General features: G+C 34.5%; 1 protein-coding gene across 4 annotated transcripts in view; it reads right to left on the bottom strand.

Annotated features, from left to right (window-relative positions):
* The window catches only part of sif (still life), a 727300-nt gene that overhangs the window by 172081 nt on the left and 532754 nt on the right, over positions 1-22465 (bottom strand). For all 4 annotated transcript variants that reach the window (XM_069812852.1, XM_069812854.1, XM_069812855.1 and 1 more), the window contains 3 exons: positions 12052-12319; positions 5342-5485; positions 540-722 (listed from right to left, as the gene is read on the bottom strand). In XM_069812852.1, the coding sequence (XP_069668953.1) occupies positions 540-722; positions 5342-5485; positions 12052-12319 (595 nt within the window). The remainder of the gene's footprint in view (positions 1-539; positions 723-5341; positions 5486-12051; positions 12320-22465) is intronic.

Genomic DNA, 22465 nt, shown 5'->3' with positions numbered 1-22465 from the left:
TGAGAAGTTCTCAGACCCCAAGTAGTATTTAAAAAGAACCAAAACAATAAAACAAATGGCACCAGAAATAAATTGTCTGGCGCATTTATAAAATGCACGGATGTAAAAGGTCTGAATGTCAAGTTTGTTAAAATCATATACTAAAAAAATGTAACCTCCGGATGTAAGAGAGAGAGAGAGAGAGAGAGAGAGAGAGAACGACAAGGAAGAAGAGAAGAGAAGAGAAGAGAAGAGAAGAGAAGAGAAGAGAAGAGAAGAGAAGAGAAGAGAAGAGAAGAGAAGAGAACAACGTATATCATAAAGAGAAAGGAGAGATTGGGCAAGGAAGAGCAGGAAATGATGACGATAGGTAGAGGAAAGTCAAGAGAACGAAAGAAGACAAGGAAGAAAAGCAAAACGAAGAAAAGAAGGGATTGAAAAAATAAAGGAGTAAAAGAGAATAAAAATAAACAAGCCTTAGTGAAAAGGCTGGAATGGAACATGTTAACACAATGTAGGAACCAGCCATTTGATTAATATTCATACGCTACTTCGCTCACCTTTGGATTTGGCAGCTCTCCGCTTTGCAAGCTGGCCATGTAGCAGCGCAGTCGGAACTGTTCACAATGCAGTCGTTCCAGGTTCTCCTCCCACTGAATAATCTGATTGTTTATTTGCTGCTTAGTTTCAGGGTCGGATACGACACTCTGTTGTAGATCTGCCATGTGCTTCAGTTTGTGGTCCTGTATAAAACACAGAACTTTTTTATAATGTACGAGTAATAGAACTGAAAAAAATACTTCTTTAGCCAGAACTGCAGTATGAAAGTTAGGTCTATTGTTGAAGATCTGAAATAAAATTTCTTGCCAGCCAAAGTTTTTCCAATGTTGTTCTGCCACACATCGGAAGGCGCAAGGTATCGAAAAAACACTTAGAACTTTAGGAGAAAATTAATCAAAAAGCACTTTTAAATTTTCAAAGAAATTGGTATACCTATCAAAAGATAAAGTACTACATTGCAACATCAAGATCCTCGGGAAATCATACAGAAGTTGTAGATTTGGACTTCATGAAGAGACGCCAGAACAAGCTCTGCGAGGTTTGGGTATTTGTTGTCAGCTTGTCACTAATCACATGGACGATAAATTTATCAAGAGAATTGTCATATGTGGTGACAAATGGATATATTAGCGCAACTCTGACCCCTAGTAACAGTGGTTCTATACCCGTCAATCTCCTAGGAATGTTGCCAACTGAAGTCTATTTGACGGAAAGTAATATTTTGTGTCTAGTGGAATATTATGAAGGTAATTAATTTTCAGCTGATTTCAAACGGACATGTTACTGATGGTGAACTTAATTCTCAATAGTTGGAAGAAATTTATTCACTTTTAACAGAAGAAGTGGTCGGCAAGAGGTCTGCTTCGGACGTTTTCGCTCGAGCGCCAAGTAGTATATAGCATAATCCGATAGGTAGAACACATGCATGATGGGTAAAATTGTCGCGAGCGATAAATCCTCGAACGGTATAAGCCGAGCGTTAGACATTCGTTCTTGTTACAGTGATGAACTGTGTAGTAACATAATAGATGTTTATCATTTCAAAACTTTGCAGTGTTTAACTAACCTCTCCATAGTACAACTACAAAACTTGCTTTAAAATGTAATATAAATGTTGTAGGTAAATGTTCCCCCCCCCCCCACAGGAGTGATTTTGTTTTTGCCACATCTGATAGATGTTATTGGATGTAAATGTAATTATTATAAACGGAGAACACAATCACGATAATGCAAGAACCGTATCAAGTTTTCTAGTAGTAATAATAATAATAATCTCTAATATTTAGTGTATCAATCTTTGCGTCTGTAACAGTTGTGCAGCATGATTATTCGTTTTATTATATTTTCTGTGACGTGATCCCCGTACTAATATTGTTATTAATGTACTGCTATATCAATAATATTTTGTAAAACGTTTCTACATTGTCGCAGTATATAGGCGGAACACTATGTATGGAGCTATCATATTATATATGTGGTGAATCAAATATTGAATAATTATTAATTAGCAATAATAACTGTATATCGAAGTTTTTCATACTATTTTATTTATAACTTCATGTTCCTGTTTTGGTACGTTCCATTGACTGTTCCATTAAACGTTCGTCATAAACGCAGAAAATAAAGTCTTGTTTTTACCGTGTGAGCAAAACATATGTGTATCTTATCTGTCGCCTTCCATACAAGATAAGACATGTCGGTGAGATGACCTTGTACTGTGCTTCTATTTATTACGAGCGTATCACGACCGATCGTATCTCACTCGAGGGTGCGACACTCGACCGAGTTCAAGCGAGCGATTTAACTCCAATGTAGCACTCTGGTCGACACTATTGAATTGAAACAGAGTTGTCTTGAAACAGGGCAAAAAACTCCCACACTGCTCAAACCCACAAAGGAAATGGTTGGAGTCGAACTCGTACCAGTCCAGCATATAGCCTTGATCTTGCGACTTCGGGTTACCACTCGTTTAGATCCAAGATCCATTTCCTTCCTGAAGGAAATTTTCAGAACACTGAAGCAGTAGAAATGAGTATTCACAAATTTTTAATATCAAAAGCACGAACTGGTACCTCTACGAGATCATGACACTGGCTGAAAGATAGGTAAAGATCATAGAACTTTAATTGTCTTTAGTGCTATACATTTCGTATTCGGATATATTCCGAATAAAACTTTGCTTAAAAAGACATTATTTATGAGATACTATTCCCATAAAGGCCCTAAGTATACTGTTCAACAAAATTAAACATATTGTTTGTCGAAAGATAAAGAATAGGTGATTCTTATTGCATTTTTCGTGCTGATTTCAAACCTGTTTTAAATATTTTTCTATCACCCGGGTTTTTTGAGTAATGGTATGAAATGTAATTCATACTTTTCTAGTATTGACACCTTGTAAATTTTACCTAAGATCATATTTACTTACCTAAAATGTGTCAGATACATTTTAAGCTATACTCTGCTTCAAAAACATCTCTTTTGAGTGTCGTGTAGACCCTTTCCATTTCAGAAAAATCCTGATGAAAACGCTCCCCATGTTCGTCGCTCACTACCCGAAGGTTTTGAGGAAAGAAAAAATAGATGAGAATCCAAGAAGTTATTTTGAGAGATACATGACACCCCATCACGTTATAGCTCTGAATCAGCTAGTGACAAGTTGTCTGTAATCTTCTCATCTGTGGTTCCTATAAAGTAACAGTCTGTTGAATGATCCTTAGGTTCCCGGCATATAGTTGGAACTGAAAGAGGCATACGACGGGATCCTTTTAGCTAACTAGTTAATAGGATTACATGGAGCAAGACAGATTTCAGGGGCGAATTTCCTGTCCTCATCTATTTTGTAATGAAAAGAATACTTGTAAGCTCTTTTAACTAGTATGGTAAAATTCGAAGTTAACTAATGACAAACGTAATAAAATTTGTTTATGTAATTTGTATAGTATATCGATGTATGTTTCACTTTATAACAGCCGTGGCGAAAATGCGACTCACGAGCACATTGTGGCTCGCAATGATAGCTGTGCATTTCTCTTGCTTCCTAACTTCCCCAACCCCCTCCCTCTCGCTCACTAGAGTCAAACTCCGTTCCATTTGTATTTGTCTCTGACCGGCGAGTGGCGTATCATCGCAATGTCTCTCTCGAGACCATGTACCTCTACAAAAACGGAAGTTTCAAGTAGGATGGGAGGACGCATTTTTTTGCTGCCAATATGATGAGAATATTAAATTTATGATTTGTTCACAAGTATTACGAGGAAAACGATTGTATAACATAAAACGGCATTATACTACATGTTACTAATGAAACATTAAAAGGTTAAGTGTTATTATTATTATTATTATTATTATTATTATTATTATTATTATTATTATTATTATTTCGATCCTTTTCCAGCAGATGTACGAATAATGCGGTTAGGTCTTCAATTTAAACGCACATATTTACAATGTAATGTTGCAATGAAAGCTAGATGTAAGGACTTGACAAATGTTGAACTTTTCAAATCTTTGCCAAAAAATAAATATCCGAAGCTTCGTTCTTTCGCTTGCTCTGTTGAAGCCATGTTCGCTACGTTTGTGAAAAATTATTTTCAACAATGAAAATAGTAAAAACCTAATTTAGATCACGACTGACAGACAAATACCTTCGTGATCAACTACGACTGGCAGTAAGGGACATCATTTCTGATTTTGAAACTTTGTCGTACAGACATTCTGAAGACAGTTAATTTTAGGTTGTGATATTGTTCATTTCTGTCTTCGTTACACGTACTAAACATTAGTTTGTAGCCTTGTACTGTATAAAATTATATTTAAGTGCTTGACGTAAGGAAAATGAAAATCCGTTAATAAGTCAGACAGTTGCTTCACTTCCCCTTCAGGTGTCCGCCTCCCTCTATAAGTGCTATGCACGTTGCAGGTTACACAGTGGCTCGGCGCACGATTACATTTTCGCCACCGCTGCTATAAAGTAATAGTCTGTTGAATGATCCTTAGGTTCGCGGCATATCATTGGATCTGGAAGAGACATATGACGGGATCCTTTTAGCAAACTAGTTAATAGAATTACATGGAGCAAGATAGATTTCAGGGGCCAGTTTCCTGTCCTCATCTATTTTGCAATCAAAAAAAATACTTGTAAGCTCTTTTAAGTAGTATGGTAAAATTCGAAGTTAACTATTCACAAACGTAACAAAAATTGTTTATGTAATTTGTACAGTATATCGAGGTATGTTTCACTTTATAAGATTTTTTACTACATCTAAATTAGGACAAAAAAACGTAGGTTATGAAACTTGTTTCATGAATTAAGTTCCAAATCAACTGAGAATTAATACTAACAAGCACAGTCTAAAGAGGAATGAAAATTATTTTTATGAATTCTAACTTCACAGGCAATAATGATGTAAAGTTATAGGTCAATTGTTAAAGCAATAAAATGAAATATTTGAAATATTTACTTTTTCATTGGCATGGTAAACACTGTATATAGCAATAAAAATAAATCAATTTTTCCAAAATTACAAACAAACAAAAAATGGTGGGTGGTAGAAAAATTATGACTTCATTTTTGGAATCAGTAGATGAAATTACATAATAAACAGAAGAAATTTTACATTTATCAAAATCACTGTTGTGCAGTGTTATCAAATAAAGGTGCTTATATAAAAGCATGATAATATTCAAGAGTTTCAGCGAAAGTATTGACTTACATTCTTCAGACAGTAGATGGTACTTAAGGACAATATACACTTTCACATCTATAATTCCACAAACGAACCTCATGCAAATTACTTACCGACTCTATGGCCTTCTCCAGGCGGTAAATCTCTTCCTGCAGCAGATGCAACGTGCCTGTCTTACCGCGATGACGCGCGAATGCAGCTGCGCAGGCAGAGTGGATGCTGTTCACCCAGTTCTCCAGCTCAACTTGGCATGGTGCCTTCGAACAAGACAATCAATAATGTCCAGCTGGTACCATGATTTAGAACGTAGCGAACATCCTAGCAATACTGTAGATTCTCCTTTCTTAATCACTTAGGGCCTAGTATCGCTACCATACCAACAGTGAGTTGATTATTATGTCCTGGAAGAACGTCTTCAGTTTCTGGTGGAGATATGAACTTCAACTTTATGCTTATGAGGCACACTCAGCCCCTTGAAAATACATTGTGTGTGTTCTTACTCCAGTGCAGCATGTTTCTGTTGAACCATCACTAAAATTGCTTTAAAAATCAACAACTCTTTTCCTTATTCCATTTCAATGGACTTAATATTTGCATGCAACATTTTTAAATTCAACGTGAAGTACATGTAGAAGTACAATATGTATCATGAGTTATATATGCTTATGTGTTAGGCATTTACATAAGCTCGGATGGGAAAGTAGTTTAGAATTTCGAAGTTATTAATAACTTCATTTTATGATTTCCAATCAAAATTCGATTTATTTGATTGAAATATATATATATATATATATATATATATATATATATATATATATCGATCGTCTGGTTCAAAAGTGCGACAACTAAAAAAAAAAGTTTTGAGACATCTTCAATTGAAAGTTTCAAATAAATCACCTAGAAAGGAACAGATTTCTGGTTCATAACCACGACAATTAGAAATGAGTCAGTATTCAGGACGAGTATATCACAATATTCCAGTTCATTATTAATAGATTTCGAAATGTACTAATAATGAATTAATAAAGTCCATAGTCATAATTATTTCTAAAGCAGTTTATTTAGTTTTTTTTTCGTTTTGGTTGTAAATATGACTTATCTCAATATTGAATGGGAAAGAGCTCCGAAAGGGGCTTTCAGTAGTATAAATAGGCTAACTAAAAAATGACAATTTTTGAGTTGTCGCACTTTTGAACTGGACGATCGATATATAAAATTACATTGATGAATTGTAACAGAATGAATGAATATATGCACAGTACCAGAAAAAAGAAAAAGGCCACCTAATTGTACTAATTTCCAGATACAACGCATTCAGCTTGTGAAGTAACAAGAGCGCGTGTATACAGGGTGATTCACGAGGAAAAGTAAAACATTTAGGGTACGATATCTCAGGCCATTTTGAGTGAAAAAGTTCATATGAACATAGGTCCGTTTTCGAACGATGGCGGAGCTAGATGAATTTTTTTTTTTGGTAAAACGTCTCGCCACAATTTGAACAGACGTTACCATATGCTGCTGACGTGAGACGAGGCGTGAGACAAGGTCTAGGTCGCAATGAATGACGTAACATTGGAATCTGCATTGTGAACGATGTAGATAAGAGGAAGAAACCGGATGGTGGGGCATTACAAATGTCCAATCACCTGCCCTTGTCTGATGTAATGACACAGAACCCGCAGATAACACAAATAGCCTACACTATCATCAATTCACAGCAGTCCAGTCAGCTACCTACAGTACAGTAGTTATACAGGTACAGTTATCGAAAGTATTGTGTTTTTCAAGATGCCTTATAAATTTTCGACTTCAGAATACGCCGATATTGTGTATGTTTATGGTTTGTGTGATGGAAGTTCCTTGCGTGCCGTCGCTGAATATGAACGACGCTTTCCGAACAGAAGGGTATCATATCGAATAGTACTTACTGTCTATGGGGTTGGATGAAAGACTTGGTATAGCAAAGGAAGGGGGAAACGAGAGAGGCGCTAATTGACCGTATTTTGGATGCGGCATAGAGAACAGTTACGTGCAACTCTCCCGCGCGATGAGCGCGATTCACGCCCGAGCGCAACAATGCATTGAAGCATTGAAAATATGCGAAAACATCGACCCCGACGTCTAGAATATTAGGTATATATGCATACATGAATATAAAGTTTAAATTTGTCCGTTATCTGTCTCTAAATGCAAGTAAGTACAATTGAATCTTAGAAGTTCTTGTGAAATCAAAGAGCCATATTTCCGTAACCGTTCGAAAAGGGACCTGTATTCATATGAACTTTTTGACTTAGAATGGCTTGAGAATTCACGTCATAAATGTTTGACCTTTCCTCGTGAATCACTCTGTATATGCTACTTGTGGACATTCTTACGAAACTTGTTGCCGACATACAGGACCAACGCCATCAAGAATCGATCCATTACTTTTTTTTTTCCTAGTACTGTACGTATTACGTATGTGTGTACGTAAAGTCTTAGAAAAAAATTTGTCGCACAGGTACTTTGTAAGTCCCAGAAAGGAGGCAGTGCACATGATCAGATATACAACGAAACAAAACTAATTTTATTACCTTAACTAGTCGTTCTCTTGTGAACCAGGTCGCTCGTCCTCTGATCATGCGCACTATCTCCTTTCTGGGACTTATAAAGTATCTGTGCGATAAAACTTTCCTCTAAGACTCTCTGTGTGTGTGTGTGTGTGCGTGCGTACGTGTACGTACGTATGTATTCTAAACACAGCCACATATACAGGTTGAACCTTAAGTAATGCCATTAATTTCAGGGAGTTATTCTTTGAGATATTTCAAACAAAAAGTTCCATACAATTTTGCTCGTTTTTGCTTCCTTTTCGAGATAAAAATAGTTTTATATGAAATATTTCATAGCATGTTTTGGGAAAGCCATTGATTTAATTTACAATATGCTCAGTCAGTTTAAGAGAGCAGTGCATTGTAATAATAAATGATTGAAATAATTCTAGTTTTGTCCTTGAAATGTAAAGAAATTTCATCGGAACAAATATAACTTGTTCTGCAAAGGAATGTTACAGTGTTACATTTGTTCGGATCAAATTTCTACACATTTAAAGGACAAAACTACATTTCTTTCAATTATTTATTATCATAATACACGGTTCTCTTAAATTAACCGAGTATATTGAGAATTAAATCAATGTTTTTTTTCCAAAACACTCAATGAAATGTTTAATATGAAACAATTTTTATCTCGAAAAGGAAGCAAAAACGAACAAAATTGTATTAAACTTTTTGTTTGAAGCATCTCGAAGAATAATCCCCTGAAATTAATGACATTACTTACGGTTCACTCTATATAATCCTCCTCTCCACCTTCTCCTCCTCCTCTTCCTCCTCCACCTAGTACTGTAATAGGTCTTAGTTTCCTGTTACGATATCTAATCATCGTTGTGAGGTCTTCTAACGGATCTACTGCCTTGTATATGACAAAGAATCTGTCTACATATTCTGTAGCGTTCTATTTTTTCATGTTAAAACCAATGTTGCCTGTACTCTCTTCAATATTCAACAAAAGGTTTTATTCACCTGTTATTTCGTCATCCTTCATATGTTATGCTTATGGCCTGATAGGCATGAGCAAGAGGCGAGAGATTTGTTTAAATTAAATAATGTTTATACCCGAGCTCTTATCTGTTGTGTTTCACAAACAAAGCGCCGAATGAAATCATCTTCAGCAACAATAAACATTCCTAATTATGTGTTGCAAGATCTCTCCTCCTTGTCCATGTTAATTTATTCTCTAATAATAATACTGATACGCTGCCTAGCAGTTAGCAGAACATCAGGCTATACTATTACAAAAATGGATCACGGATACACCACACAGCGCTTAGAAACACGAAGCAACCAAGAATTCTTGAAAAGATACAGTACTTCTGAGTGATATAATTGATTTAGTTTTAAAAAAGTTCTTGTAAAAAATTATTTAAGTAAAAAAACTCCAAGATTTATGTGTTTATAATAGATTTCCTGAAAATATGTATTTACATAAATTTTTTTTGAGAAAATATGTATTTTTACGTGAAATAAAATTCGGGTTTTAAACTTGGAACTTCACATTCGAAATTTTTAACTTTGTTAATTGTGTTTTATCACACGCAAAAAAATTTAATTACATAGGAATCCGCTCCTTATTCATATGAGCCAAAATACTATAGCCAGCAGTTCTCCTTAAAATCTCATTTCTACAATTTTGAAGACTGGACATAAAAAAGACTTAAGTGACAAAGACAAACCGCAGAAAACAGAGCTTTCTTGTGCAAGTATTAATATCATACGGGAGAAGCTAGGCTCTAAATAAAATTTCAAAGGGACTTATCATTTTTTCTTAGTCGATTGAACGAGGAAGTCCTTTTCTTTTCTTTTTTATTTGAAAATCAATTTTAACAGATATTGACACTTACAGCCTTTCCTATGTTCAGTCTTAAATTCTTAAATATCGTTCATTTTGACAATGAATATTTCAATCTTATTGCCATAGCTGAGGGTACATTTTGCCAAATTTTTGTAGTCTTTGGAACTTATATTACTGGAAAAACTTGATTATATTTCTTAATGCTTTGTTATAAGTTTTGAAGTTTGATCACATTCTTCTAGTATGTCAGGGCGTAGCCTAAGGAATGCATCAGTTCCAGTATGAAATTAATAATTAATCTCATGCTTTTCACTGGTATTTTACGCTTGAAAACTATGATTTTAGTGTATTTGGTGCGATTTAAAAACTATAATTTTTTTTCTATAAATTCAGACTATGTAATTCATCTTTATTATTGTCGAAAAGGACTTGATCGTTTGCATGTAACAATCTAATCTGTTATTCCCTTGTAGTGTGATGTCCAACGGCAGCTTTTAAAGACTGCTTTTTATAGATAGTGAACAGTAGCCTAATCGGTGTAAGAATGTTGTTGTTGCATAGGTTTCTGGTACAATATTTACTGATATTCTGTTTTATGTAAGTTATATATCACAAATGAAGGATACAGGGGGGAAAAAGATAAAGCAAATTGTTCAGAAGAGCACACTGAAAGTTCGACCGTCGATGTTCTTTTAACAATGCTCAAATTTAAATACATGTTTCTCGGATGCTAATCATTTATGCTCAGTAATATTTAACACGATGATACACTCACATATTAGTAATCTATTTGATATTAATAACTCGTTTTTCACTTTTGGTGGACCCTGATCTTTTCTCCCTTGTACCCTTCTAATATGTTTTTATTTAGAGTTTACCTGTTGAAATTTACTTCGGCCAATCCAGTCAAAAGCTTTTCTGTGATCTATGAGAGTCGTGTGTAATTCTTTATTCAATTTCTTATTTTTCAATCAAAGTTTGAACTTCAAAATCCATCAATGTAAGATATGTTCCTTTTAAATCGACTTCACTCTTCACCGATTAAATTTCTGTAGTGAGTTTCTAATTTACTGGCTGTAAATGAAGAAAATCTTTTATATACACTGTTGAGAAGATCGACACCTTGATAATTTTTGCAGTCTTTTAACATTTATTTTCAAATTGATCTAATGATAACTTTTTGCCAAGAAACTTAGTGGCTCTTCATTATTCAGTAAGCTGTTTAAGAGACTGAGGAATATACTCATATACAGATACATACAGGGTGATTCAGACCACCCGTAACAGTAATTTATTTCGGGAACTAGTGCATGAACATTTTCGAGACAAAAATATTTATAATTTTACCGCATGTGAACTTTCACTTGAGCTTGATTTCATTAATCAGCTCTAACAGGAAGTAGAGTCAGTGGCGTATCACTTTAAAATTTCAAATGGGAGTCGGGGTCAAATAAGGTATCATTTGATAGAACTCTTCAAAACAAACAACTTTCATAGGAAATATTTTAATCAATTCCTACTCTTTCAATGAGAAAACGTACAAAAAGACAATGTCATCAATATTGAGAAATGTTACAAGACGAAAATGCAAACAAGACAATTATTAATGTTGACATGTTACTGAAAGGCTTGACAATTCCATTAAATTTTTATAAATTTTCAAACTATCTGCCGTTCTGAGCAACACACACCTGTACTCTTCTTCTAACACTGTCAGTGACTCCTAATACTTCGGCGTGGTCAAGTGACTGGCAGAGTAGGAATTAATAAAAACGTTTCCTACGAAAGTTGTTTATTTTGAAAAGCTCTATCAAATGGTACCCTATTTGACCCGACTCCCATTTGAAATTTTAAAGTGATACGCCACTGACCTGCTTCCTGTTAGAGCTGATTGGTGAAATCAAGTTCTAGTGAAAGTTCATATGTGCTTTAGTTATAAATATATTTGTCTCGAAAATTTTCATGCACTAGTTTTCCGAAATAAATGACTTACGGGTGATCCGAATCACCCATTGTCTTTTCGTACATTTTCTCATTGAAAGATTAGGAATTGATAAAAACGTTTCCTATGAAAGTTGTTTGTTTTGAAGAGCTCTATCAAATGGTACCATATTTGACCCCGACTCCCATTTGAAATTTTAAAGTAATACGCCACTGACCCTACTTCCTGTTAGAGCTGATTGATGAAATCAAGCTCAAGTGAAAGTTCACATGCGGTAAAATTATAAATATTTTTGTCTCGAAAATGTTCATGCACTAGTTTCCGAAATAAATTACTGTTACGGGTAGCCTGAATTACCCTGTATACACAGAGGGACCTTAAGTATTAGCAAAGCAATAGGGTCACGCTTGAAAATCATTGTCCTAAGGAACGAATAAATACGCTGTAGTTCTCGCATCACGTAGCACTACAGTATAAGGCTACACTCACCTGGAAGAGGTAAGCGTCACCGAAGGCTGTGCTGAGACAGAAGATGTAGTCCCTTTTCGGGTGCTCCGGTATGGGCTGCATGATAGCACCATCGACTATGATGAGGTGCTTGGGGGCCGCCTCGACAGAGCGTCCCTCCCGGGAGTCGCAGGGGTAGAAGAGCAGAGTGGTGCCCTTCAGACATACCCAGTAACCCTTCCAGCCTCTTTTGCGTGCAAGCTCGATCTGGTGCTTTTTTCGAAGCAACCATTTCTTGACGCTCAGGAATCTGCAACAAAGACATGGAAACAGGCCTCCTTTGTGACTAATCCTCTGACGGATTTTCACCAATAGTTGTCAGGCTTCGATCTTGGACAGAGTAGGACTATTAGGGTGCTATTCATAGACATTTCGCAGCACGCGCTACGAGCGTACTAAGCTAGCCCCGGCTATCCACTGGTTACTTGTACAGAATTCAAATCATATCCTATCGCTAAGACTGGTTTATGAATACAAAAAACGCTGATCAACCACCGGAAACCCGCGCTAAAAATGTCTATGAATACGGCCCTTAGATTTTGAGTGAGCATAGCGACATAATCATGAGTTATATCTGAATTGGAAAAGTGTATTTAGCTTATTTTTTGTCATTCTCATGACAAATCCATTACAATATTTGATCGTGTTTGAAGGTATAGTTATTTCTGGAGATATTCTGGAGTTGGTCTCGGAGGAAGGGCATTTGGGAATACAGTATAGAACCACAGTCTACTATATACAGTCACGAAGCTTGGGGTGATTTTTTGCCAACGAGTTGCATTTCTTGCGATAGTTGCTAGCCGCTTGGAGCGCTGTGAGTACTAGAAACAATAGACTGTGTCACTGCCATCGTGATCTAATACAGGCCGTAAGGCAGACATGTGACTCGCTTAACCTGATCACGAAGGGAGGCGTTTCAACCATATAAATTAATTGGAATGCATAAAGAGTAAGATATATTTCTCTAAAATGTGTGTGTAATTCCATTAATAAAACGTAAAACAATGATCAGGGGGCACTTCAGACATAATTCCTTGCGAGTTAAGGTGTAATATTATTTTTGGTGTGAAAATTACTTTGTTCGTGTGTGTAATACTTGCCTTTATTTCGATTAAATATTGCGAAATTCTTGTACATTCATTTATGCATGATTCAATAATGTTCAGTTGCACCGCACGAATATTTAGATATTTTGAAATTATAGGTTATGTTTACTGTACCTGTTGCCCATTTCTGTCTAATTTTAGTGATCTCCAATGCCTTGCCATTCATATGAAAATTATAGGTAATGTTTACTATATTTAACTTATATTCCTATATTCGCAATTATACATTATAATTAAGCATAATGTCATGTATGATACCCCGGACATTCAATTTGTCTGTATTTTAATAGTGCAATTGAGTACTGAATTATTGTATTTATCTACTACTTAAGAGACGAAGTAACACAATTGTACGTACACTAATTTCATAGGAGTGGTATGGTAAATGTTTTGTCTAAAATTAAGGAAGGTAGATGAGCTAAATTGAAGTCACAATATAAATTCTTTTTTATTAAACCTCAAAATAGCTTCCATTCTAAACTTAAAATGTTGACGCGAACAGATTATGTTAACATGTAAAATTCTCTTCACATTAAAATAACACAGTTTTGTAATTATTTCTGCAACATATTATGCAACAAGAAGTAAACGGAACTTATAGACACATTACACTAAATAAAGCTTAGCAATGATACGCAATAAAGTTACAATATAATATTTCACTGAGCTCCATACACTGAAATAGAAAACACGAACAAACATTACGGCCTGGTCTAGATCGAAAAGGCATTGACTGTGCCGTATTTCACATTTTTGTGAAAAGCTATGTAAACTGTGAAATGTTAGTTATCGGTTGTAATAACTATAAACGGCTAAAATACAATAATTTGAATAATAATATGGGACAAGGAGACGTTTGTAGTACTATAAATTGTAAGAAAAATAGGTTAGATTTATCCTTCTTCCGAAAGATCCAGGAAGGTGAGTTTATAGAATATAATATATATTTTATGAAAATAATATATAAACTTCATGTATTTCATATTTCAATAGTGGAAGGAAGGTCTTAATTTTTTTCAAAAGAACACGATATCGAAACTACAATACATTTTATCGTCTGCTAGAGAAAGAGTCTGTGATGGGGCGATAGTAGCGATCCTGGTGGTGAGCAACTATCTATGTTTGCATATTTAGTAAGTATTGAGCTTCGTGACTGTATATATTAGACTGTGATAGAACGGTATTGGCGCCAGTCTGGCGACCTCTATGTGTAATGATTATAGTCTACTGATTGGATGCATCAAGGTATTAATGCTTAGTGTACTGCCTACATTTACGTCCATTATCGCCCTATGGGTCGGCGGAAACAGCGCGTGTGCTTTCTGTTTAGGCAGCCTGATTTCGATTCTCGTCCTCGGCAGAATTTCTGATGGGTAGTTCGATTTTTAAGGATAGATAATGGATAATCCTTTATTAATTTGTGATAATCTTTTGAACTAAAGAAGCTGTTCAGAGATTGTAATATGATACGCAATTAAGGAACAATGGTTTAGTAAGAATGAAAGGAAAAGCCGAAGTATTCGGGGAAAACCTGTCCTATATTCTCATTATCCACACAGTGTCGAATACTGTCTCCTTCATGTTTTATTGTCTCTTCAACATATTGCGTACATATTATTAATTATTAATTAATATTATATAAAGGCGGTCATAGTGCGGTGCTGATCACAACCTGATTCTAGTGTCGAAGTCACGAAAACATGGATGCCATCATGGCATATAAAGGAGTATCTTTATCTTTAACTATACTTAAAGTTTTGAGACTCAATTCTCTAAGAATAACTAAAAATGAAAAATATCTGCACAAACCTGTAAGATGGCAATACAAAGATAGCACGACAAGGAAAAATGAAGTTCTACCCGATAGAGTTTAGAAGTATATCGCGTAAGTTCGGAACTAACACGTACTAAACAGCATTCGACCTAGTTACAATTTTGTTACGAGCCATCTGGAGCACATGGAATCCGATTATGAAGATCTGATTTAATATATTGATGTCAGATGGTTCAAACGGGATAACATGCTTCATCGCTTCTTTGAACTTCGTGAGACAGTAAATGAGTTTATGAAACGTCTGGTCAGTAACAGTTGCATACAAATAGCTTTACAAAACAAATGTTTTATTGCATTAAAAGTTATCATTTACTTCATGAAAAATTAAAAAAAAAACATGCTGAAACTTTCCTTCTGGAGTGTCAAAATGGCTTTAGAAAAGGAAGATCATGTGTAGATCCATTATTTAGTATCAAACTATTGTTAGAAAAAGGAAGAGAATTTAATTTAGAAACCCATATAGCTTTTATTGATTTTGTGAAAGCTTTTGATAAAGTCCGAAGAGACCTTTTATTCCACATGTTACAAGATAAAAATACTCCAAATTTGCTATTACAAAATATAATATAAATCTACACAGACAGCAAAATAAGTATCAAAATAAATAACTGTATATCCGAAAGAAAATTAGTTAATAATGGAGTTCGACAAGGTTGTCCACTATCACCAACTTTATTTAGCATTTATATAAATGAAATTATTTTAAAATGGAACCAAATCTACACATCAGGAATCAAAATAACCAGTGCTCTAACATTAAATACCTTACTCTATGCCGATGATCAAGTCATAATTTCCAATTCAGAGGATAATTTACAAAGAGGATTATATACATTAAATAAAATATTAAAAGATTTTGGGATGGAAATTTCAGCACAAAAATCAAAAGTAATGGCATTTTTAGGACAAGACCCAGTCAGAAGTAAGATAATACACAATAACCAATGCCTCGAACAAGTACAAAATATCAATTATCTGGGTTGTGAAATATCTTATCAAAATGAAAAAGATGTGAACAAGAAAATTACCAAATTTACACAAATTCTAGGAATAATAAACAATATATTAAAATGTAAATTAGTACAAAAATCTACAAGACTAAAAATATATAATACACTAGAATTACCCTCCCTTTTATACGGAAGCGGGATTTGGACATTAAAGAAAAAAGACATGAACAGAATCAAAGCAACGGAAATGAAATTTTTCAGGAGGACAGCAGCATATACTCTTTTAGACCGAAAAAGGAATGAAGAAATTTTAGAACATTTAGAAGTAGAGTCAGTAGAAGAAAAAATCAACAGATACAAATTAAATTGGCTAGATCATGTAAGAAGAATGGAAAATTCAAGAATCCCAAAAATTATGATGCAGTATAAAGCTGGAGGACATCGTCGACCAGGAAGACCTTTTAGAAGACTGCTAGATGGGGCCGAAACAGGTCTACAGAGGCCTAATTCGTGAAGGATGATGATGATGATGATGATGATTTACTTCATTATGCTTGCTATGCATAATGTTCATGTCCATTAATCAATATTGTTTGTTTTTACAGGGAAAGCGAATGAATTGTGGAATTAGAAAACAAAGAATGGATTAAAGATTTGGCTTTCCTTGTTGATATCAAAACACTTAAACGATCTCGACAAGAAACTTCAAGGAAGAAATCAAGATATAGTGAACATGTACGATGCAATTAAATCCTTTCCCGTACAGTTGGACCTGTGGAAGGGACAGCTACCAGAGGGGCAGCTATAACATTTTCCCTATTTGCAAAACCTCCAAAATACAAATGACTACAATGACCTTAATAAATATATTTCCTTATTAGAACATCTAAAGACTGAAGTACCTTTGGTGAGACCGAGACGTAGATGGGAAGATGATATTAAAATGGATTTGAGGGAGGTGGGATATGATGATAGAGACTGGATTAATCTTGCACAAGATAGGGACCAATGGTGGACTTATGTGAGGGCGGCAATGAACCTCCGAGTTCCTTAAAAGCCAGTAAGTAAAGACTGAAGTTTTAGTAAAATGATTTGCCGAATTAAAAAACCTGGGAAATGATTTTGACTTTTTTTTTTTTGTAAATCCTATGCACGTCGAACTGCAAAGATAAGACTGGATTTGCAGTTGGGCTACAATTAATATCTGTGAAAAATGATAGGGCTACTCGTTTGAAACATCTGTGCCACGATAAACTTGGTGTCGATGTATTTAAACAATTTTCAGTTGCTAAACACATGCCATTAAGATTCTTTGCAACTAAAATTTTGGCTATGTTGGCTTCTACATATTTGTGTAAGCAACTTTTTTCACAAATGCATTATGTCGTTTGACTGACGAACATCTGTTGGCGCAACTAAAAATAGCTTTATCTGAAATAAATCGAGATTTTGACGAAATAATTGCAAATGGAAAGGAAAGTAATTAAAATGTTGTTTCGTATTATTTTATTTATATGTGGTCTAAATTATACATAAACCGTAATCAATATATATATATATATATATATATATATATATATATTTACATACAGGGTTAGTTAAAAGTCCCGCACCACCTAAATAACTTTTGAACCATACGGTTCAGTGACATGAAACTCGGCATGCGAGGATAACCATATACTAAGAACTCAATAATAGTATTACCAGTGGCGGCTCGTGAACTTGTGGATTGGAAGAGCTGCAGTAGATTTTGGTACATACAAATTTCACTTCTTGATACCATTACTAATAAGTATAGGACAAAAATAAATGCACTACATATCGAAAAACCAAAACTTTCTGACTTAGTTGGAAGATGTCTGTGGCATCATTTGCTAATCGCTAAAAAAAAAACTAATAACATCGATTTCAGTCTGAATTTCTGATCGGCAGACACTCAACTTGCAATCTACCAGTTCATTCTGAATTGTCTTAGAATTACCTTTAAACAGTGGCATTTTCCAAATGATTTTTGAGAGGTTCGTTTAGATTACTCACGGACTGTAGCAACCCTTGAAATACACCAGAGTCATTCGAATCGTTTTTTCATCATGTCCCCTAAGGCGAAGTTCATATTGGCCCCAAAATTTGATACAATCAATATTTTTAAAAATAATTTTACGATTTTTTCTCACTTCTTGATTATGTTTGAGAATGTTTGTTCTGTTTGTTCCACTTAATTGCGCAGCAATATTAGTTTTGCCTAACATAGCCAATGAAACAACATTTTTCAGGTGAGTCATTACATCAATTTTCTCCGCAAGGAAAAGTTGAGAAAAATAAAATTAATATTGTGTAATTCACACACACTCATGCTTGCACATTTGCACTGGTTAAGTTACGGTACTAAAACGTTACACCAAAGTAACACACTCAGATATACTGATGGTCAACAATTTTCTAAAACTGGAAAAGAAGCCTCTTTCGTATTTTAAGTGCTATATCAAAAGGATTATACTCGTGCAATCATTTTGAGTTAAGGCAAATATTAGGTTCTGCTGGAGAATGGATATATACGTAATAATAGGGCAAAAGAGATTATTAATTTCGTTATATTAACTCGATAAGATTCTACAACAATAAGTATGTGAAGAGAAAATAAAAATTTTGTCATTAAGTTTCATGGGAATAGAAAATCCATTTGACGTAGCATTACAATAGCGGTGTGGGAGGGGAGGAAAATCTTTCCTTGTCGCCTGGCTATGCAAGCCACTGCAGCGAAATATGGGTTTTAAACAGCGGCAGTTTCCCTCTGCTTCCCTTTACCTCTCTACCCCCTGACCTAGCAAGACACACTCTCTATGAGCTGTCCCACCCTGCATATCCCAGGACGACTTTGAATGCAGTGTCAATTCCAGTACAGTCGACGCGCAAAAAGATAATGCATATGATAATAGTACACATTCCCGGCCAGATGAAATATAAGGCAATTTACCAATAAAAGCTGTAACAATTCTTCTACAAATTAAAATAAATATTATTTTTATTTTCCTGTCAAAGCAGGGAGTGCTGCAGCTCCGCAGCTAATATGGACGAGCCGCCCCTGGTTATTAGCGAGTTTTTTCTATTTCCGGTTTAACCGGAAGTAACTCCAAATCTCTTATTTTAAATGGAACACCCAATATATTATTTTATTTTTGAATAGTATTCATTAAGAGCTTTTCAGAAATTACCCACACTTGATACTTTTGTACAAATTCAGTGTTACTAAGTCAAGGAAAGAGAAAAGTGTATCGAATATTAAAATAATAAACCTAAATAACTTCTGAAGCATACGGTTCAGTGATCTGAAACTTGGTATGTGAGGATAATCATATGCTAAGAACTCAATAGTGGTATTACCGAGTTTTTTCTACTTCCGGTTTAACCGGAAGTAACTCTCAACTCTCTTATTTTAAATGAAACACACAATATTTTTTTTTTTTTTATTTTTGAATAAAGCTCATTAAGAGCTTTTCAAAAAGTACCCACACTCAATACTTCTGTACAAATTCAGTGTTGCTAAGTCAAGAAAACAGAAAAATGTATCGAATATTAAAATAATAAAAATACTCCTTCCTTAACAAAAACAAAACAAAGCTAGCTCACCTTCTAAATTATGTGTTCAAATTGGTAGCCCTCAGCTGCTTTACAATGTGTCACTCGATCATAGAAACCATTTAAGGAATGATTTAACCAGGCTTTAGGAATATCTTGCACTACTTCCATTTTTATTTAGCAACAGTGAATTTGTACAAAGTACCATGTGTGGGTACTTTTTGAAAAGCTCTTAATGAACTTTGTTCAAAACTAAAAAAAATTATATATTGGGTGTTCCATTTAAAATAAGAGAGTTGGAATTATTTCCGGTTAAACCGGAACCGTATGCTTCAAAAGTTATTTAGGTGGTGCATTTATTATTTTAATATTCGATACACTTTTCTGTTTTCTTGACTTAGCAACACTGAATTTGTACAGAAGTATCAAGTGTTTGTAATTTTTGAAAAGCTCTTAATGAGCTTTATTCCAAAATAAAAAAAATATATATTGGGTGTTTCATTTAAAATAAGAGAGTTGGAGTTACTTCCGGTTAAACCGGAAGTAGAAAAGTATATATCAGCAATCCGCCACTGCACTCATTGTCTGTTCAAGTCTTCATCTATCAGTTCGTTCCGAACTTCTTGGCGTGTTATGGTTCTGCGGGTTGCTTATCAAGTGGTTCGGCATTTGTTCATCGCTACTTTAAATTTATTTCTAACGACGGATACTTCAATTCCCAACCTTAAGCTCACTTCTTTTGGAGTAATGCGCCGAAACTGGTGATCACCTTGTCGTCGTTAACATTGTTCGTAGTGCACCATGAAGGATAGATCTACGTTATAGGACTATAGAATGACGACATGGATTAATGGAGAAATGCTGGTAAGAGAAACAGCAGTACATGACAAAAATCTATCGCAATCGCCGCCATTTGAACTCGCCGGCGTTTGAAGCCTAGGGTTCAGAATAGAAAGTATTACTTTACCTAAACAATTAACGATAGGTCTATTATTACAACAGTTATGCCCTATTATTATTATTATTATTATTATTATTATTATTATTATTATTATTATTATTATTGTTAAGAGAGAAGTTGTATATGATGTTCTTATTGAATTTGGTATTCCCAAGAAACTAGTTCAATTAATTAAAATGTTTCTCAGTGAAACGTACAGCAGAGTCCGTATAAGTCAGTTTCTGTCAGATACGTTTCCAATTCACTGTGGGCTAAAGCAAGGAGATGCACTGTCACCTTTACTTTTTAACATTGCTCTAGAGTATGCCATTAGGAAAGTCCAGGATAACAGAGAGGGTTTGGAATTGAACGGGTTACATCAGCTGCTTGTCTATGCGGATGACGTGAATATGTTAGAAGAAAATCCACAAACGATTAGGGAAAACACGGGAATTTTATTTGAAGCAAGTAAATCCCGAAAAGACAAAGTATATGATTATGTCTCGTGACGAGAATATTATACGAAATGGAAATATAAAAATTGGAAATTTATCCTTTGAAGAGGTGGAAAATTCAAATACCTGGGAGCAACAGTAACAAATATAAATAATACTCGGGAGGAAATTAAACACAGAATAAATATGCGAAATGCCTGTTATTATTCGGTTGAGAAACTTTTATCATCCAGTCTGTTGTCAAAAAATCTGGAAGTTACAATTTATAAAACAGTTATATTACCGGTTGTTCTTTATGGTTGTGAAACTTGGACTCTCACTCTGAGAGAGGAACATAGGCTAAGGGTGTTCGAGAATAAGGTGCTTAGGAAAATATTTGGGGCTGAGAGGCATGAGATTACAGGAGAATGGAGGAAGTTACACAACACAGAACTGCACGCATTGTATTCTTCACCTGACATAAGGGAAATTTCTATCTTTATGGTAATCATTATTTATTGAGAATACGATCGACTATTACAAATATCGATAGAGTGCCGAAAATCATGCAGTTGAATGCAAGTGTTCAAGCACTCCAGTCTAGTTTAGAATACTATGTAAACATTTCGGAATAACTTCTATAAATGGTAGTACAGTTGAGATTTTGTATACTTCTTGTTGGTCCCAAAAAGTTTTTATTCTATCAATTAACTATCTTTATTTAGTGATGTTATTCAGTCTATCGAACTATTATTATTATCATTATATTATTATTATTATTATTATTATTATTAATTATTATTATAAACTTTCCGGTCATGTAACTTCAACTGTGGAGTGCTATAGAACTCAACATCAGGACATCTTAAGTTTATAATTTTCATAGGTGGTATTGGCACAAGAATAAATTATGACTAATTATTATTATTGGCGAATTGAAAGCAAAAAAATATTGCTGAATGTTAATCTCTCCAAAGTGTCATAGACAGAATCGAAAAATTGTCAACGGATTGTATCAAAGATTTTGATATGTTCTTTGGCAATAAATTTTATTTTCATCAGCATGTAGATTTCACATACGACCATGCAATTAGCATATTGGATCTAATACTTTAAATAATTTATTTTTTCTCTAGGCTGATTCATTAGTGAGATCTAAATTCGAATATGCACATATAGCCTACTCTGGGATTCCATTACAACTCATTCGGCAACATTAGAATGTATCGAATGCAAATTCTTATCATTATGTGCGTATGAATTTCTGTCCAATCACACGATCTTCATACTCTGTTTTTATTCATTATATTTAAAGATAATGTAACCTTTGAATCTTCCATAAAAAATACCTTACCTTAACTTTTCCTACAGAAACCCATGAGAACTCGTAATCTTTTTTCGTATAACATAAATTCTAATCTCTTTTTCTCTGTTTCCAGATACATTAAAACTGCCAACTTGTATAAGAATAATTTGATCCAGTTACTTTTATGAATTAAAAATTTGCATTAATTGTAAAATATTCACTAAAAGTATTATTATATTATTTTAGCATT

Source organism: Periplaneta americana, chromosome 16 (genome assembly GCF_040183065.1).
Source record: "Periplaneta americana isolate PAMFEO1 chromosome 16, P.americana_PAMFEO1_priV1, whole genome shotgun sequence".
Taxonomy (NCBI): Eukaryota; Metazoa; Arthropoda; class Insecta; order Blattodea; family Blattidae; genus Periplaneta; species Periplaneta americana.
This window is presented reverse-complemented; position numbering and strand designations above follow the sequence as displayed.